The sequence below is a fragment of the Mesoplodon densirostris genome, chromosome X, assembly GCF_025265405.1.
Source record: "Mesoplodon densirostris isolate mMesDen1 chromosome X, mMesDen1 primary haplotype, whole genome shotgun sequence".
NCBI classification, from domain to species: Eukaryota; Metazoa; Chordata; class Mammalia; order Artiodactyla; family Ziphiidae; genus Mesoplodon; species Mesoplodon densirostris.
This window is the reverse complement of record NC_082681.1, coordinates 60226732-60243638: the sequence shown is the minus strand read 5'-3', so window position 1 is coordinate 60243638 and position 16907 is coordinate 60226732. Positions and strand designations below refer to the sequence as shown.

Sequence of the window (16907 nt, the reverse complement as noted above, 5' to 3'; positions counted from 1 at the left end):
TTGCAACATGTACACAATGTTTTAAAAAATGGTCTGTAGTATTATTCTGCCAGTTGTAATAACGTGTAATACCTAAGGGTAAGAAAAGAATAGAGTGGTAGTTTTAATTCTAATTGTAAGTGCTCAATTTTTATTTTTGCTTATGTTTGCATGGTATTTATAAAATCACACACATAGACACTCAGTTTTTTTTAGATGTTCTAGATTCACAATAGGACACACATATATGTATGCATATTAACTCATTGTAAGTAAAAATGAGGTATTTTTATTCTCACATTCATAGAGGAGTATAAGGCCAATAATTCACAAGAGAATGAGTCTTGAAAAGGTTGCTATATTAGGTAATCCCAATGCTCACCATTGAGCAAATGATGCTAAAAATACCACAGGCAATAGTCTTTTTGTGTTGTTTACTAGGATAGAAAATGTCTTCAGCATCAACATTACTCACTATTTACTTAATTTTTTAAATAAATGATGCCAACTGCTCAACATAGGAAAGTGGTTGGATTCATAATATATAATTTTTAAATTCTGTGATAAGAATTTATAAAATGAGATGCTTCAAGTCTATTTAGCTCATTTCTTGGTTCTATTTGTGACCCAAGCTATCTCTATTGTTGCAACACATGCTTTTGTTCTGTTACTGATTGCAAATAGGAAGATTTCTTTTTCCCCACTTTTGTGTCTTCAGGCCTGTCAATATGCATATTTCCTAAAATTATTTAATGTAATACATTGTCTGGCATAATCAGATCATAATATCCATAGCAAGTTATTTATATCATTTCACGAGTCCTCCTGTTTTTAGAACTATGACTAAAACTTTTGTAAATTTTAATTGGTTATCAATTACCAATAAAAATTGAGAACTTCCTTAATTAGATACCTATGTGCATTAATAGTTTTCCTTAATGGATTTTTAAATGACCATCTCTCAGCTAATTCTTTAAAACTTCAGAATGAATTGAGAGCTGCATTAATCCCTACTTAATTATAAAAATATAATATCTGATAGGGTTTAGAGCAGTGTAACACAAATTTCACTTTGTGTTTATATAACATATTACCTACAAATAACATCCAAAAGCATATTAAAATGTTTCATAATACTAGATATTAAAAGATATTTAATATACCAAATTGAGACTGTATCCCCCAAATCAAATTGAGAATAGGAATTGAGAATTAATAAAGGAAACTGAAGACAAATTTGCAATTTATAAAGAAATAAAAATTCCTTGTTGAATTTTTTCAGAACTACAGAACTGAAATAAAGTGGCAGATTTCAGTGAATGAAAAATAATAAGCAATGAGGTGGAAAGCAGCCAAAGATGGTGTTTGTTTTTTGACTCTCTGTTTTAACTTGATAAAGTCTTTTAAAATGCCTTTCTTATTTTTAAACCCTAGTCAAGCTGTTTCATGTAGTTGGGTAATTCTTATGTCAGTCTGTAGATGTGAAAACCCATTTTGACATGGACTACTTTATGCAATCTATAAACAAACTCTCAGAGTTGGGATATCTTGCACTCCAGTTATCTCATTGAATGTTTGAATATTGTCTAACAAATCATAAATATGTAGATCTAAACTAGTGATTACAGCTTCTGTATCAGTACCTCCAAATATATGGAATTCAATCTCTCCTGAAAACCATTTTTTTCCAGAATGCTTTAATAGGCAGTTGTTTAAGTTGATCTGAAAGTTGCCTCCCTGTAATTTTATACCTATTCTTGTTCCTCTCATCCAAAGAAAGACAACTTTAATCCTCTTTCACATCATTGTTCTTGCCATGTTTAGGCATTTGCCATATTGAACCCTCTCCTATCTGAAAGGAGTTTTCTTTTTAATCCAAACATCCTAACCTAGATCGATATTTACAATTTGAAGCCCAGAGCTGAACACACAGAATATTGTATAAAACATTCGTGATACATAGAAGAATTGCATTTGAAAACCACATTGTAACAAAGAGTAAATGATTATATTTTTGTTATTAGTAACACATATCCCTTTACTTTTCCTTAACTATTGAATTAAATGTTTTAAATTATTTTTATTATTTTTAACTATCTTGTTATAATATTGTCTTTTATATATCTTATCAATGGTGAACACATTTATAAATATTATGGGTCTCATAATTACTCAAGGTATCTTGCTTAATTTACCTTTCATCTTGATGTAAAAATGCATAATATTAGATTCAAAACAAATCTGTCATTAGTTTATTTAACAGTGTTTATCATGCTAGTATTTTCATTTAATGATATTAGTAATTTTTTTTTTATTTTATTGAAGTGTAGTTGATTTATAATGTGTTAATTTCTGCTGTACAGCAAAGAGGTTTGGTTATATATATATAACCAAATATATATGTGTCTCTTTCATATTATTTTCCATTATGATCTATTACAGGATATTGAATATAGTTCCCTGTGTATACAGTAGGACCTTGTTGTTTATTCATTTAGTTATTTTAATTTAAAACTGAGCATTTAGTTAACATACATTAATGCTTGACTTTAATAATTACTTCCTCTTCTTCCTCTTCCTCTTTCTCTTCTCTTTCTTTTCTTCTCTTCTTTTATCTTTGGCAGTTCTCTGTGGACTGATACAAAAAAAAACTAGTGCAATCCTGCCTGGTATGGACTTGTTGTCCGGGACGTATATATTTGCGGTCCTGTTAGCATGCGTCGTGTTTCAGTCTGGCGCCCAGGAGAAGAACTACACCATCCGGGAAGAAATGCCAGAAAACGTCCTGATAGGCGACTTGCTGAAAGACCTCAACTTGTCGCTAATTCCAGACAAGTCCTTAACAACTCCTATGCAGTTCAAGTTAGTGTACAAGACCGGAGATGTGCCACTGATTCGAATTGAAGAGGGTACTGGTGAGATCTTCACTACTGGAGCTCGTATTGATCGTGAGAAATTATGTGCTGGTGTCTTAGTGGACACCCGTTGCTTTTATGAGGTGGAGGTTGCCGTTCTGCCAGATGAAATATTTAGACTGGTTAAAATACGTTTTCTGATAGAAGACATAAATGATAATGCACCATTATTCCCTGCAACGGTTATCAACATATCAATTCCAGAGAACTCAGCTATAAACTCTCGATATGCTCTCCCAGCAGCCATTGATCCTGACATAGGAATAAACGGAGTTCAAAACTACCAACTAATTAAGGTGCGTTTTAAAAAATGCTTCATTAAAGATAGCTCATTTTTTAAAAGGAAGAAAAAAAAGGATATTAATGTACTTCAAATTTTGAGTAAGCCTTCACCACAATTTTACAAAGTTTAAGTAAAGCATAGCAAAGAAAATTTATCAATGCAATTTTTGCAATTGCGTGGAGTTTATGAATCTTCATTTTATGTATATTCATTTTCAAGCAGTTATTTGTGTTTCCACTAACAATATATTATAGCGGTCAGACAAGGAGTTCAGCCTTGCTGCTTACAAATCAATAACCTACACAATATCTTACTTTTAATCTGTCTAGTCATGACTTTGCCTCAAACTTGGCCTAAACAAGCAAATCTAAACATCAAGAACGAATCCACAAACCTATCGGGTTTTCTAAGTGATTATTTTAGACAGAAAGCTTTATCTTGTCCTTTGAAAAGAAGCCAAATAAATTTATTTTAGGGGTGAATAGAACATTTTTATTACTAGCATTTCTACACGGATATAGTAGTAAAAATATTTTTCTTGCTGATTTCAAGTCAAGGCAAGATCTTTAAGCATCTCTTGAACAACAAAATGAGATTAAATTTTAGATATATCTTGTTAATGTTAAATATTTTCATTTTGTTTCAATTCTTTGAAAACACAGAACATTCATTTTCAGTAAAGGGTAAGTCATTTTTTCAGTCAACCTAAAGAACCTATTTTGGTTTGATCTGGGTCTTGGGGTGGGAAATTCAGAGGGAAGAATAGATGGAATATTTGGTATTCTTTGAAATATGTACAGAGAGACTGCATTTATCAAGCGAATGGGAGAATATTTTTAATTGGCTATATGGTATATAGAGTAGTAGAAAACTCAGATTGGGGTATGTGATATAGTACAATGCACTTGAATGATCTTGGTAAATATGTAAAAGAACAAATGTGCAGCTATAATATAGATATGGTCAAGCAATTTTCAAAGTTTTATAAACATTTTCTGATTATTCATTACCAGATTATGATTATCGTAATGACCAATGTTATAATTATTCAAAGAACACATAAATATGATATTTTGATGAATATCATCTGAAGGTTTTAGCACGAAGGTTGTGTAATATTGGAAAACTGCTCAGATGATGTTGATATGTTGTGAAGATATATTTGTTTTTAAATACATTCAGAAATCGAACTCTAGAGATCTTTTGAGTGATTTCAAGTGAAATGTGGATTTGTGTGTGAATATAAGAAGTAAAAACTGAAAAAAGATGGATGATTTATAAATAAGCATTTCTAAGTAAGGTCCTTGCAATGGTGTCTCCTTATTTGATGAAATGTAAAAATATGCAGGAGTCAGAAAGATATAGATCACAATTTTGTGCTTACCACTGACTAGACAAGCCACCTCCAGCTTAATCTTTCTTACTTTTAGTTTCTCCAGTCATAATATGAGGATGATGATATAAATTTCACAGGGGCAGAATTGGGAAGAATAAGCACTAAGTAGAGGGTAGATACACCTGCATAGAAGATTTTTTGAGATGCATTGAAACATTTGACTGTTTAAAGAAATGTGAGGCTTAGTACTTTAAACAGTAAGTTGCATAACAGAGTGGATACTATCTCTAAAGTTACAATGTCCAGTAGATGACTGGATAGTTACACTGTCCAGCAGCGATGATGAAAGTTCTATTATCTGTGGTATCCAGTATAGTAGTTACTGGCCACACGTGGCTATTGAGTACTTGAAATGTGGTTACTGTTACCAAGGAACTGAATTTTTAATTTTAATTAATCTTAATTTTAATAGCCACCTGTGGTAAGTGGCTACTATTTTGGAGAGCACAGCCTAAACAAAGAAAAACAGTTTATTTGGAAAATAAAAATTGACAGGTTCAAATCAAAATGGGACCTTACCAAATTTAAATCAGGAATTAGTAATTGGGTCCTCTCCACCCAACCATCCTGACAAATGTGTTATTTTGAAATGCAGTGCTTTACTGAAAGAATAATTCTGTAATGTCTCCCTCAGGGCAGGTTAATGAACTTCCAAGAAATTTCTGATTTGTCTTGAAAGCTGCTTAACGAATTCATATTAAAATACAAACAAACAAACAACAAAAAAAAACAAATAAACCCACTGGCATAATTTAGGTTTGTTAAAATCTATTTTCATTTGAATTTCTTTGAAAGATTATCAGCAAGTGACATAAAGACAGGCTCACTAGAGGTTCTTAGATGAGTCTTAGAAATAGACATTCTCTACAATTTCATTCTGTTTTAGAATGTGTGATAAGCCAAAAGTGATGTACCTAAGTACTGGGGCATTTGTATGGCCCATGGGCAAATACTGTCCTGACTGCTTGTTAAAAATAATAATTATGGAACACAAAGCATAGCCCTGGGCTTGCAGAGGGCTATCTCATGGGTTAACTGAGTGCACTTTGACTTGCAAAAAGGTCCTGTCATGAAAGTGGTATGTACGCTGGGGGAGGGGGTATAGGGAGGTTAAATAAAAAGAAAAAAAAGAAACAAGTTATGATTCATCCACAAATTTTAATAAGTGTTATAATTTGAAAGTAAGTAGGCCAACCATACTAATTTATTTTAAAAGATCTTTCCTGCATAATAGGTTGAGAATTTAATTAATATTAACTTGTTCTATTTTTGTTGAGTAGACAAGACTAGCAAAATCACAGTTTATCTTAACTAAGGAAATATAAAATTTATATGAAAAGTTCAGATAATGAAGGGAGAGAAGGGGGAGATATAGAGAAAACTTCTAGGAAAAATTAGTTCAATTTACACATGAAAGTGTCTTGCTATTAACAAATCTATGTTAATTAACAAGATAATTAACAGAAAATAAAAGTATTTGATAAATGTATCAAAATGTATATAATAAAAAGTAGCATAAGACAAAACTTACAATATTGATCTTCAAAAAATTAATATATAAATATTTTAATTTCATTTATGCATTTTATGATATTAGGTGTGCTTTGGCATAAACAAGGAAAGCATTGTTACACATTTTAAATATTTGGATATTGCATTTCAGGGTAATAATTTGTTTTGTTTATGATCATATGACTAGGAAATTGGGAACGAGAATAAGGTCTTCTGACTCTTAGATTTGATTGACAGAAAGAGACAGATAACCTTGAGGGTGAGGATCACAGCAAGTTTAACAGGAAGGAAGAAGAAGAAAATGAAAAAAGACAAAGTGAAAAGAAAGTGAGGAATGAATGAATAACATGATTACCAAGTGATTCTGCTTAGTACAAAGAAAATTATGGTAAAATAAAACTTATCCACATGATCTTGGCAAGGTTAATTTTCAAATTTTAGAGAGATTAGGTTACTCTAAAGAAAAGAAAGCTTCATCTATAAAAGTTTTTGATGAGAATTGCCACTTAAAATAATATCCAGAAGTGAAATCTTCCCTTTTCCCTGTCTCAAGTAAAGACATGGTATAATGAGAATTCCCCATGATATTCTGATATAATTTCCCTTAATTTGGACTAGCTATACTAAAGACCTATCACTAGATAGATAGATAGATACACACATATATGTATATGTGTATATATATGCAATTTTTATTTATTATAAATATGATTTTATATATATTATAAATATATCATTTTTAAATGTTATTAAATAATATATTTTAAAATATATGTTATACATGTTATATAGTATATACTATGTGTACACTATATCTACATACATATTGTATACTATATATATAATTATCTGCAACTATGTGTCATCTATCTAATAAATATATACCATTGAGCCCTAGTAGTATTTGACAGAGCTGTTGTCCAAGAGTAGAAAGTTACAATGTCTTTCTAACTTCCACTTTATTATTCTGATGGCCTGTTATTTATAAAGGTTTTTTTTTTCATATTCTAAGTCTGTTGTCAGGGAAGCTAGTACATTCACAAATAGAAATACACTTCAAGCACCCAATCTGACTCAGGATATGAATATAAGCCACAGGGATCTACTTCTTCCCATGGTTGGAACTCAGGGGAAATTAGTTTCTGTAATGATGTTGCATATGTCTTCATTTTCTGCTTCAGATTTTCATCTTCCCTCACATATATCAGCAATAATATTTCTATACTGGCCCAGTGGCAGTGTGTTGATTGGTCCCCTTGAGGCAGGCATGATGATGTTTCAAAGGCTGACTGTGCTGATGGAGCGTGAACATCAAATATTTTCTCAGATTCGTGACCTGACTCAAAGCCCTCACACATTTTTGCCCATCTCATAAAGCATCCTCCTCTTTTACATCCACCTCAAAAAAAAAATAAATAAACTTGGGCAGAGTCTTTTCACATAATCAAACTTTGGGCCCTTGTTTCTATTTTGTTTAAAATAAGATATATTTGTCTTTTACTTTAAAAACTAAATGAGAACTAAACATCTTGCCTGTTGATCAAGAGTTTGGATTTATGAAACTAAGGTTAGACTTAGATTTGTTTTGAAATCTGGGATTAGAAAATCCAAATTGTGAAAATGCTATCTACCATTAGATTTAGTAACCTTGAATACACTTGTCAAGAATTAGACATCAAATAATATATTGTGGAGCTAAAGAGCAAGCAAACTTTATTATTCTGAAGGAATTAATATTTCTTTATCATATGTATCCATAGATCAAAGTAGTGTGTAGTATCAGGGGGAGTGAATAAAATTCATTAATGTCATTGCAGGCATAATATGCTATAACAAACAATGTTATAATATGATATAATATACATAATATGCTATAACAAACAATGTATTTAACTGCTTTAGAAAGCAAAGTTGCCTCTAAAGATATTCAGAAGAGTTTGAATATAGTGATTTCCTCAGTTTTCAACTATAAAATGAAGTTCTATTTGGAAGTTCACCCCTTCAGCTTTAAGATAGCTTGATGTTATATTCTCTGAATTCTATGATGTGCAGATTAACATTTTAGATCTGTGCTAAAAAGTAAAAGAGATGACAGTCAAATGCTAATGACTGTTAGGTCCCTGAAAGCTAGGGATTATTATTAAAGTGTACCTCCAGTGGGGAAAAATGACAACTTAAAACTCATTCTCTTCATAAATGGATCTTTATTAATGTTGTCAGGTCTTATTACAATGAGAGTGTGACACTAATAGGATTAAGTAACTTTTGACTTCATTGCTATTATCGGACTCCTGGTTAATATAGTACACTAACGCCTTTCATTAAATACACGTGTTATTAATAGTCCCACATGCAACACATATATGTAGGACATTTTAGATAGCTCAATTCTAGAATTTATAAACTAAGATTCTGAAGAGCAAATGTATCTCCCCGACTTTGATTAATTTACTCACATTCTGCCCTTTGACCTGATAATAGCAACTAGCTATAAGAAATACTGCTAAATTTTACATGGATTATTATTAGGCACAGGTTTATTGATCTGTTAGTCTATTGTTCACTGTATCTAAATAAAAACCAATTTGATGTTTAATTTTGTGCCTGCCAAAGGGAAAGACATAAAATCTATTAAATATATATTTAATTATAACACAAAATTATAGAAATCTTTCATGAAAACATGAGGTTTGGTTATACAGATCTACTTGGCTCCCATAATTCTGATCAATGATAATAATCTGAGATAATAAACATTCCAATATGTGTAGTTAGTTCAGCATAAATTATTTTTTTGATCTATACAACTTTATACTGACTGTATAACAACACTCTTAGTGAACAGAATTATGATCCTTCCTTCAATCTTAGACCAAAAAAAATGATGGATTGGTAAAGCTTTTACACCAGAGGTGATAACATCTTGTTCAGAAGTGATGATAAAAGCAATAAGGTCATTTGGGGGAAAATTTATGATTTTGACTTAATTCGATCAATAAAATAATTTAAATAGCTTTATGCTTTTACCAAGCTTTGTTTTGTGCTTTTATGTGAATCTGAACCAATTTTGAAGAAATTATTCTTTATCAAAAAAATATAAAATGCATATGAAAAGTAGTTCTCACTTCAAAATCAAATACCAAAAAATGAGTATTCTCCCTTTGTGTTTATCAGTTTAGTAATCTTCATAAATCAGTAAAAACGTGTGAATAAGTCGATAGCATAATAGAGAAAATAAATTGCTTTGACCACAAATTAAATTTTAGTATATCTTTGTTGAAGTGTCTTTTAGTTTCTGGATGCACATAGAAGGTACCAGAGGAGGGAAAGTATTAAGTTCAATTTAATTTTAAAACACAGAGCTTAAATAACTATTTTTGAAGTGTTCTTTATACATTGGTCTTTTGCTTGCAGAAATTAATATATCTCCACCAATATTATTCTACAGTTATGTGATAATGTTTTTTTTCTTTGTAAAAGTTTAAATATTCATTACTAGAGAGCTCAGTGCATCAAAATATACTATCCACATGCATGCGCACAGAAATGTGTCTTTTAGCAACTAAAACAATAAAACTATAGCTGTCCATATATTTTTTCATTTGTTGTGAAATGTAAGATGTAATTCTAGATGATCAGTCATAAGAAACCTATTGCTTTTTTTATTAGTTTCTGCTTTATAACAAAGTGAATCAGTCATACAAATACATCTGTTACCACAACCCTTCCATCATGCATCTCCCACCCTCCCACCCTCCCCATCCCACCCCTCCAGGCGGTCACAAAGCACCGAGCTGATTTCCCTGTGTTCTGCGGCTGCTTCCCACTATCTATCTACCTTACGTTTGGTAGTGTATATATGTCTATGCCTCTCTTTCGCTTTGTCACAGCTTACCCTTCCCCCTCCCCATATCCTCAAGTCCATTCTCAAGTAGGTCTGTGTCTTTATTCCTGTTTTACCCCTAGGTTCTTCATGACATTTTTTTTTAAATTCCATATATATGTGTTAGCATACGGTATTTGTCTTTCTCTTTCTGACTTACTTCACTCTGTATGACAGACTCTAGGTCTATCCACATCATTACAAATAGCTCAGTTTCGTTTCTTTATATGGCTGAGTAATATTCCATTGTATATATGTGCCACATCTTCTTTATCCATTCATCTGATGATGGACACTTAGGTTGTTTCCAGCTCTGGGCTATCGTGAATAGAGCTGCAATGAACATTTTGGTACATGTCTCTTTTTGAATTATGGTTTTCTCAGGGTATATGCCTAGTAGTGGGATTGCTGGGTCATATGGTAGTTCTATTTGTAGTTTTTTTAAGGAATCTCCATACTGTTCTCCATAGTGGCTGTACCAATTCACATTCCCACCAGCAGTGCAAGAGTGTTCCCTTTTCTCCACACCCTCTCCAGCATTGATTGTTTCTAGATTTCTTGATGAAGGCCATTCTGACTGGTGTGAGATGATATCTCATTGTAGTTTTGATTTGCATTTCTCTAATGATTAATGATGTTGAGCATTCTTTCATGTGTTTGTTGGCAGTCTGTAAATCTTCTTTGGAGAAATGCCTATTTAAGTCTTCTGCCCATTTTTGGATTGGGTTGTTTGTTTTTTTGCTATTGAGTTGCATGAGCTGTTTATAAATTTTGGAGATTAATCCTTTGTCAGTTGCTTCATTTGCAAATATTTTCTCCCATTCTGAGGGTTGTCTTTTGGTCTTGTTTATAGTTTCCTTTGCTGTGCAAAAGCTTTGAAGTTTCATTAGGTCCCATTTGTTTATCTTTGTTTTTATTTCCATTTCTCTAGGAGGTGGGTCCAAAAGGATCTTGCTGTGATTTATGTCATAGAGTGTTCTGCATATGTTTTCCTCTAAGAGTTTGATAGTTTCTGGCCTTACATTTAGGTCTTTAATCCATTTTGAGCTTATTTTTGTGTATGGTGTTAGGGAATGATCTAATCTCATACTATTACATGTCCTTGTCCAGGTTTCCCAGCACCACTTATAGAAGAGGCTGCCCTTTCTCCACTGTACATTCCTGCCTCCTTTATCAAAGATAAGTTGACCATATGTGTGTGGGTTTACCTCTGGGCTTTCTATCCTGTTCCATTGATCTATCTTTCTGTTTTTGTGCCAGTACCACACTCTCTTGATTACTGTAGCTTTGTAGTATAGTCCGAAGTCAGGGAGCCTGATTCCTCCAGCTCCGTTTTTTGTTCTCAAGATTGTTTTGGCTATTCGGGGTCTTTTGTTTTTCCAAACAAATTCTGTAATTTTTTGTTCTAGTTCAGGGAAAAATGCCAGTGGTAATTTGATAGGGATTGCATTGAATCTGTAGATTGCTTTGGGTAGTAGAGTCATTTTCACAATATTGATTCTTCCAATCCAGGAGCATGGTATATCTCTCCATCTATTTGTATCATCTTTAATTTCTTTCATCAGTGTCTTATAATTTTCTGCATACAGGTCTTTTGTCTCCTTAGGTAGGTTTATTCCTAGATATTTTATTCTTTTTGTTGCAATGGTAAATGGGAGTGTTTTCTTAATTTCATTTGCAGATTTTTCATCATTAGTGTACAGGAATGCGAGAGATTTCTGTGCGTTAATTTTGTATCCTGCTACTCTACCACATTCATTGATTAGCTCTAGTAGTTTTCTGGTAGCATCTTTAGGATTCTCTATGTATAGTATCATGTCATCTGCAAACAGTGACAGCTTTACTTCTTCTTTTCCAATTTGGATTCCTTTTATTTCCTTTTCTTCTCTGATTGCTGTGGCTAAAATTTCCAAAACTATGTTGAATAAGAGTGGTGAGAGTGTGCAGCCTTGTCTTGTTCCTGATCTTAGTGGAAATGGTTTCAGTTTTTCACCATTGAGGACAATGTTGGCTGTGGGTTTGTCATATATGGCCTTTATTATGTTGAGGAAAGTTCCCTCTATGCCTACTTTCTGCACGGTTTTTATAATAAATCAGTGTTGAATTTTGTCGAAAGCTTTCTCTGCATCTATTGAGATGATCATATGATTTTCTCCATTAATTTGTTAATATGGTGTATCACATTGATTGGCTTGCGTATATTGAAGAATCCTTGCATTACTGGAATAAACTCCACTTTATCATGGTGTATGTTCCTTTTAATGTGCTGTTGGATTCTGTTTGCTAGTATTTTGTTGAGGATTTTTGCATCTATGTTCATCAGTGATATTGGCCTGTAGTTTTCTTTCTTTGTGACATCCTTGCCTGGTTTTGATATCAAGGTGATTGTGGCCTCGCAGAATGAGTTTGGGAGTGTTCCTTCCTCTGAAATTGTTTGGAAGAGTTTGAGAAGGATGGGTGTTATCTCTTCTCTAAATGTTTGATAGAATTCGCCTGTGAAGCCATCTGGTCCTGGGCTTTTGTTTGTTGGAAGATTTTTAATCACAGTTTCAATTTCAGTGCTTGTGATTGGTCTATTCATATTTTCTATTTCTTCCTGATTCAGTCTTGGCAGGTTGTGCATTTCTAAGAATTTGTCCATTTCTTCCAGGTTGTCCATTATATTGGCATAGAGTTGCTTTTAGTAATCTCTCATGATCTTTTGTATTTCTGCAGTGTCAGTTGTTACTTCTCCTTTTTCATTTCTAATTCTATTGATTTGAGTCTTCTCCCTTTTTTTCTTGATGTGTCTGGCTAATGGTTTGTCAATTTTGTTTATCTTCTCAAGAACCAGCTTTTAGTTTTATTGATCTTTGCTATCGTTCCCTTCATTTCTTTTTCATTTATTTCTGATATGATCTTTATGATTTCTTTCCTTCTGCTACCTTTAGGGGTTATTTGTTCTTCTTTCTCTAATTGTTTTAGGTGCAGGGTCTGGTTGTTTACTCGAGATGTTTCCTATTTCTTAAGTTGGGATTGTATTGCTGTAAACTTCCCCCTTAGAACTGCTTTTGCTGTGTCCCATAGATTTTGGGTCATCGTGTCTCCATTGTCATTTGTTTCTAGGTATTTTTTAATTTCCTCTTTGATTTCTTCAGTGATCACTTCGTTATTGAGTAGTGTATTGTTTAGCCTCCATGTGTTTGTATTTTTTACAGATCTTTTCCTGTAATTGATGTCTAGTCTCATAGCATTGTGGTCGGAAAAGATACTTGATACAATTTCAATTTTCTTAAATTTACCAAGGCTTGATTTGTGACCAAAGATATAATCTATCCTGGAGAATGTTCCATGAGCACTTGAGAAAATGTGTATTCCGTTGTTTTTGGATGGAATGTCCTATAAATATCAATTAAGTCCATCATGTTTAATGTATCATTTAAAGCTTGTGTTTCCTTATTTATTTTCATTTTTGATGATCTGTCCATTGGTGAAAGTGGGGTGTTAAAGTCCACTAATATGACTGTGTTACTGTCGATTTCCCCTTTTATGGCTGTTAGTATTTGCCTTATGTATAGAGGTGCTCCTATGTTGGGTGCATAAATATTTACAATTGTTATATCTTCTTCTTGGATCGATCCCTTGATCATTATGTAGTGTCCTTCTTTGTCTCTTCTAATAGTCTTTATTTTAAAGTCTATTTTGTCTGATATAAGAATTGCTACTCCAGCTTTCTTTTGATTTCCATTTGCATGGAATATCTTTTTCCATCCCCTTTAAATTTGTTTGTGTCTCTAGGTCTGAAGTGGGTCTCTTGTAGACAGCATATATGTGGGTCTTGTTTTTGTATCCATTCAGTCAATCTGTGTCTTTTGGTGGGAGCATTTAGTCCATTTACATTTAAGGTTATTATCGATATGTATGTTCCTATTCCCATTTCCTTAATTGCTTTGGGTTCGTTATTGTAGGTATATTCCTTCTGTTGTGTTTCTTGCCTAGAAAAGTTCCTTTAGCATTTGTTGTAAAGCTGGTTTGGTTATGCTGAACTCTCTCAGCTTTTGCTTGTCTGTAAAGGTTTTAATTTCTCCATTAAATCTGAATGAGATCCTTGCTGGGTAGAGTAATCTTGGTTGCAGGTTTCTCTCCTTCATCACTTTAATTATGTCCTGCCACTCCCTTCTGGCTTGTAGAGTTTCTGCTGAGAGATCAGCTGTTAACCTGATGGGGAGTCCCTTGTGTGTTATTTGTTGTTTTTCTCTTGCTGCTTTTAATATGATTTCTTTGTGTTCAATTTTTGACAGTTTGATTAATATGTGTCTTGGCGTATTTCTCCTTGGATTTATTCTGTATGGGACTCGCTGTGCCTCCTGGACTTGATTAACTATTTCCTTTTCCATATTAGGGAAGTTTTCAATTTTAGTCTCTTCAAATATTTTCTCAGTCCCTTTCTTTTTCTCTTCTTCTTCTGGAAGCCCTATAATTCGAATGTTGGTGCGTTTAATGTTGTCCCAGAGGTCTCTGAGACTGTCCTCTGTTCTTTTCATTCTTTTTTTCTTTATTTTGCTCTGCGTCACTTATTTCCACTATTTTATCTTCCACCTCACTTATCCGTTCTTCTGCCTCAGTTATTCTGCTATTGATCCCATCTAGAGTATTTTTTATTTCATTTATTTTGTTTTTAATCGATGCTTGATTCATCTTTAGTTCTTCTAGGTCCTTGTTAACTGTTTCTTCCATTTTGTCTATTCTATTTCCAAGATTTTGGATCTTGGAAATAGAATCTTGGATAATCTTTACTATCATTATTCTGAATTCTTTTTCAGGTAGACTGCCTATTACCTCTTCATTTGTTAGGTCTGGTGGGTTTTTATCTTGCTCCTTCACCTGCTGTGTGTTTTTCTGTCTTCTCATTTTGCTTATGTTACTTTGTTTGCAGTCTCCTTTTTGCAGGCTGCAGATTCGTAGTTCCTGTTGTTTTTGGTGTCTGTCCCCAGTGGCTAAGGTTGTTTCAGTAGGTTGTGTAGGCTTCCTGGTGGGGGGGACTAGTTCCTGTGTTCTGATGTTTGAGGCTCGATCTTGTCTTTCTGGTGGACTGGTCCACGTCTGGTGGTGTGTTTTGGGGTGCCTGTGGCCTTATTATGTTTTTAGCAGCCTCTCTGTTAACGGGTGGGGTTGTGTTCCTGCCTTGCTAGTTGCTTGGCATAGGGTGACCAGCACTGTAGTTTCCTGGTCGTTGACTGAAGCTGGGTGCTGGTGTTGAGATGGAGATCTCTGGGAGATTTTCGCTGCTTGACATTATGTGGAGCTGGGAGGTCTCTTGTGTATCCATGTCCTGAAGTTGGCTCTCCCACTTCAGAGGCACAGCACTGACTCCTGGCTGCAGCACCAAGAGCCTTTCATCTACCCAGCTCAGAATAAAAAGGAGAAAAATAGAAAGAAAGAATTAGTAGAAGAAAGAAAGAGAGAGAGAAAGAAAGGAAGAAGGAAAGAAAGGAAGGAAGGAAGGAAGAGAGAAAGGAGGGAGGGAGGGAGGAAGGATGGAAAGAAAGAAAGAAAGGAGGGAGAGAGGGAGGAATGAAAGAAAAAGGAAGAGTGAATGGAAGAAGGGAGGGAGGGAGGGAGGAAGGAAAGAAAAAGAAAGTGAAAAGAAGATGAGTGGGAGGGAGGGAGGAAGGAAAGAAAGACAGGAAGGAGGGAGGGAGGAAGGAAAGAAAAAGAAAGAGTGAAAGGAAGAAGGGAGGGATGGAGGGAGGAAGGAAAGAAAGAGAGAAAGAAGGAAAGGAGGTGCAGTGGGAGGGAGGGAGGAAGGGAAGGTAGGAAAAAAAGAAAGAGCAGGTAAAGTAAAATAGAATAAAGTATGAAATATAGTAGCGTTATTAAAATTAAAATGTAATTATTGAAAAAAAACGGACAGATAGAACCCTGGGACATATGGTGGAAGCAAAGCTATACAGAGAGAATCTTACACAGAAGCATACACATACACATTCACAAAAAGAGAGCAGGGGGGGGAATCAAAAATCTTGCTCTCCAAGTCCACCTCCTCAATTTGGGATAGTTCGTTGTAAAAAGAGGAAAAGGGCAAGAAGTCTGAAATCTTGCTAAGTCCACCTCCTTAGTTTGGGATAATTCGTTGTAAAAAGAGGAAAAGGGGGGAAAGTCTTAAATCTTGTCCTCAAAGTCCACCTCCTCAATTTGGGATGATTTGCTGTCCATTCATGCACTCCACAGAGGCAGGGCACATCAAGTGGATCATGGAGCTTTAATCTGCTGCCTCCGAAGCTGCACAGAGAGATTTCCCTGTGTCTTCTCTGCTCTCACAGCTCTCGGGTCTCAGCCTTGGACCTGGCCCCGCCTCTGAGTGTACGTCGCCGGAGGGCGTGTGTTCTTCGCTCAGACAGGACGGGTTTAAAGGAGCCGCTGATTCGGGGGCTCTGGCTCACTCAGGCAGAGGGGAGGGAGGGGCACGCAGTGTGGGGCTGGCCTGCAGCGGCAGCGGCCAGTGTGACGCTGCACCAGACCGAGGCGCTCCGTGCGCTTTCCCGGGAAAGCCGTCCCCGGGTCCCGGGACCCTGGCAGTTTCGGGGTGCACAGGCCCCCCGGAAGGCGGGGTGGACAGTGACCTGCGCTCGCACACAGGCCCTGCGACGATGGCAGCAGCAGCAGCCCCAGCGTCCCACACCCGTCTCCGGGGTCCGCGCCTTTAGCCGCGGCTCGCGCCCGTCTCCGGCGCTTCCCCAAGCAGCCCTCTTAATGCCCTCTCCTCGCGCACCAGGAAACAAAAGGGAATAAAAAGTCTCTTGCCTCTACGGCAGCTCCAGACCCTTTCCCCGGACTCCCTCCGGGCTAGCAGTGGTGCACTAACCCCTTCAGGCTCTCTTCCTGCCGCCAGCCCCAGTCCTCTCCCTGCGCTCCAACTGAAACCCGATACCCAAGCCTCAGCTCCCAGCCCCACCCGCC

The 16907-nt window shown here is 35.2% G+C and overlaps 1 protein-coding gene across 7 annotated transcripts in view; it reads left to right on the top strand.

The window, feature by feature from the left end:
• Positions 1–2611: 2611 nt before the first annotated feature.
• Positions 2612–16907, top strand: part of PCDH11X (protocadherin 11 X-linked) — a 717733-nt gene continuing 703437 nt past the window's right edge. For 6 of the 7 annotated variants that reach the window (XM_060086711.1, XM_060086710.1, XM_060086709.1 and 3 more), the window contains exon 1: positions 2651–3190. In XM_060086711.1, coding sequence (XP_059942694.1) covers positions 2651–3190 — 540 coding nt within the window. Of the gene's footprint in view, positions 3191–16907 lie in introns of all 7 variants that reach the window. The other variant, XM_060086712.1, reaches the window with a different exon arrangement.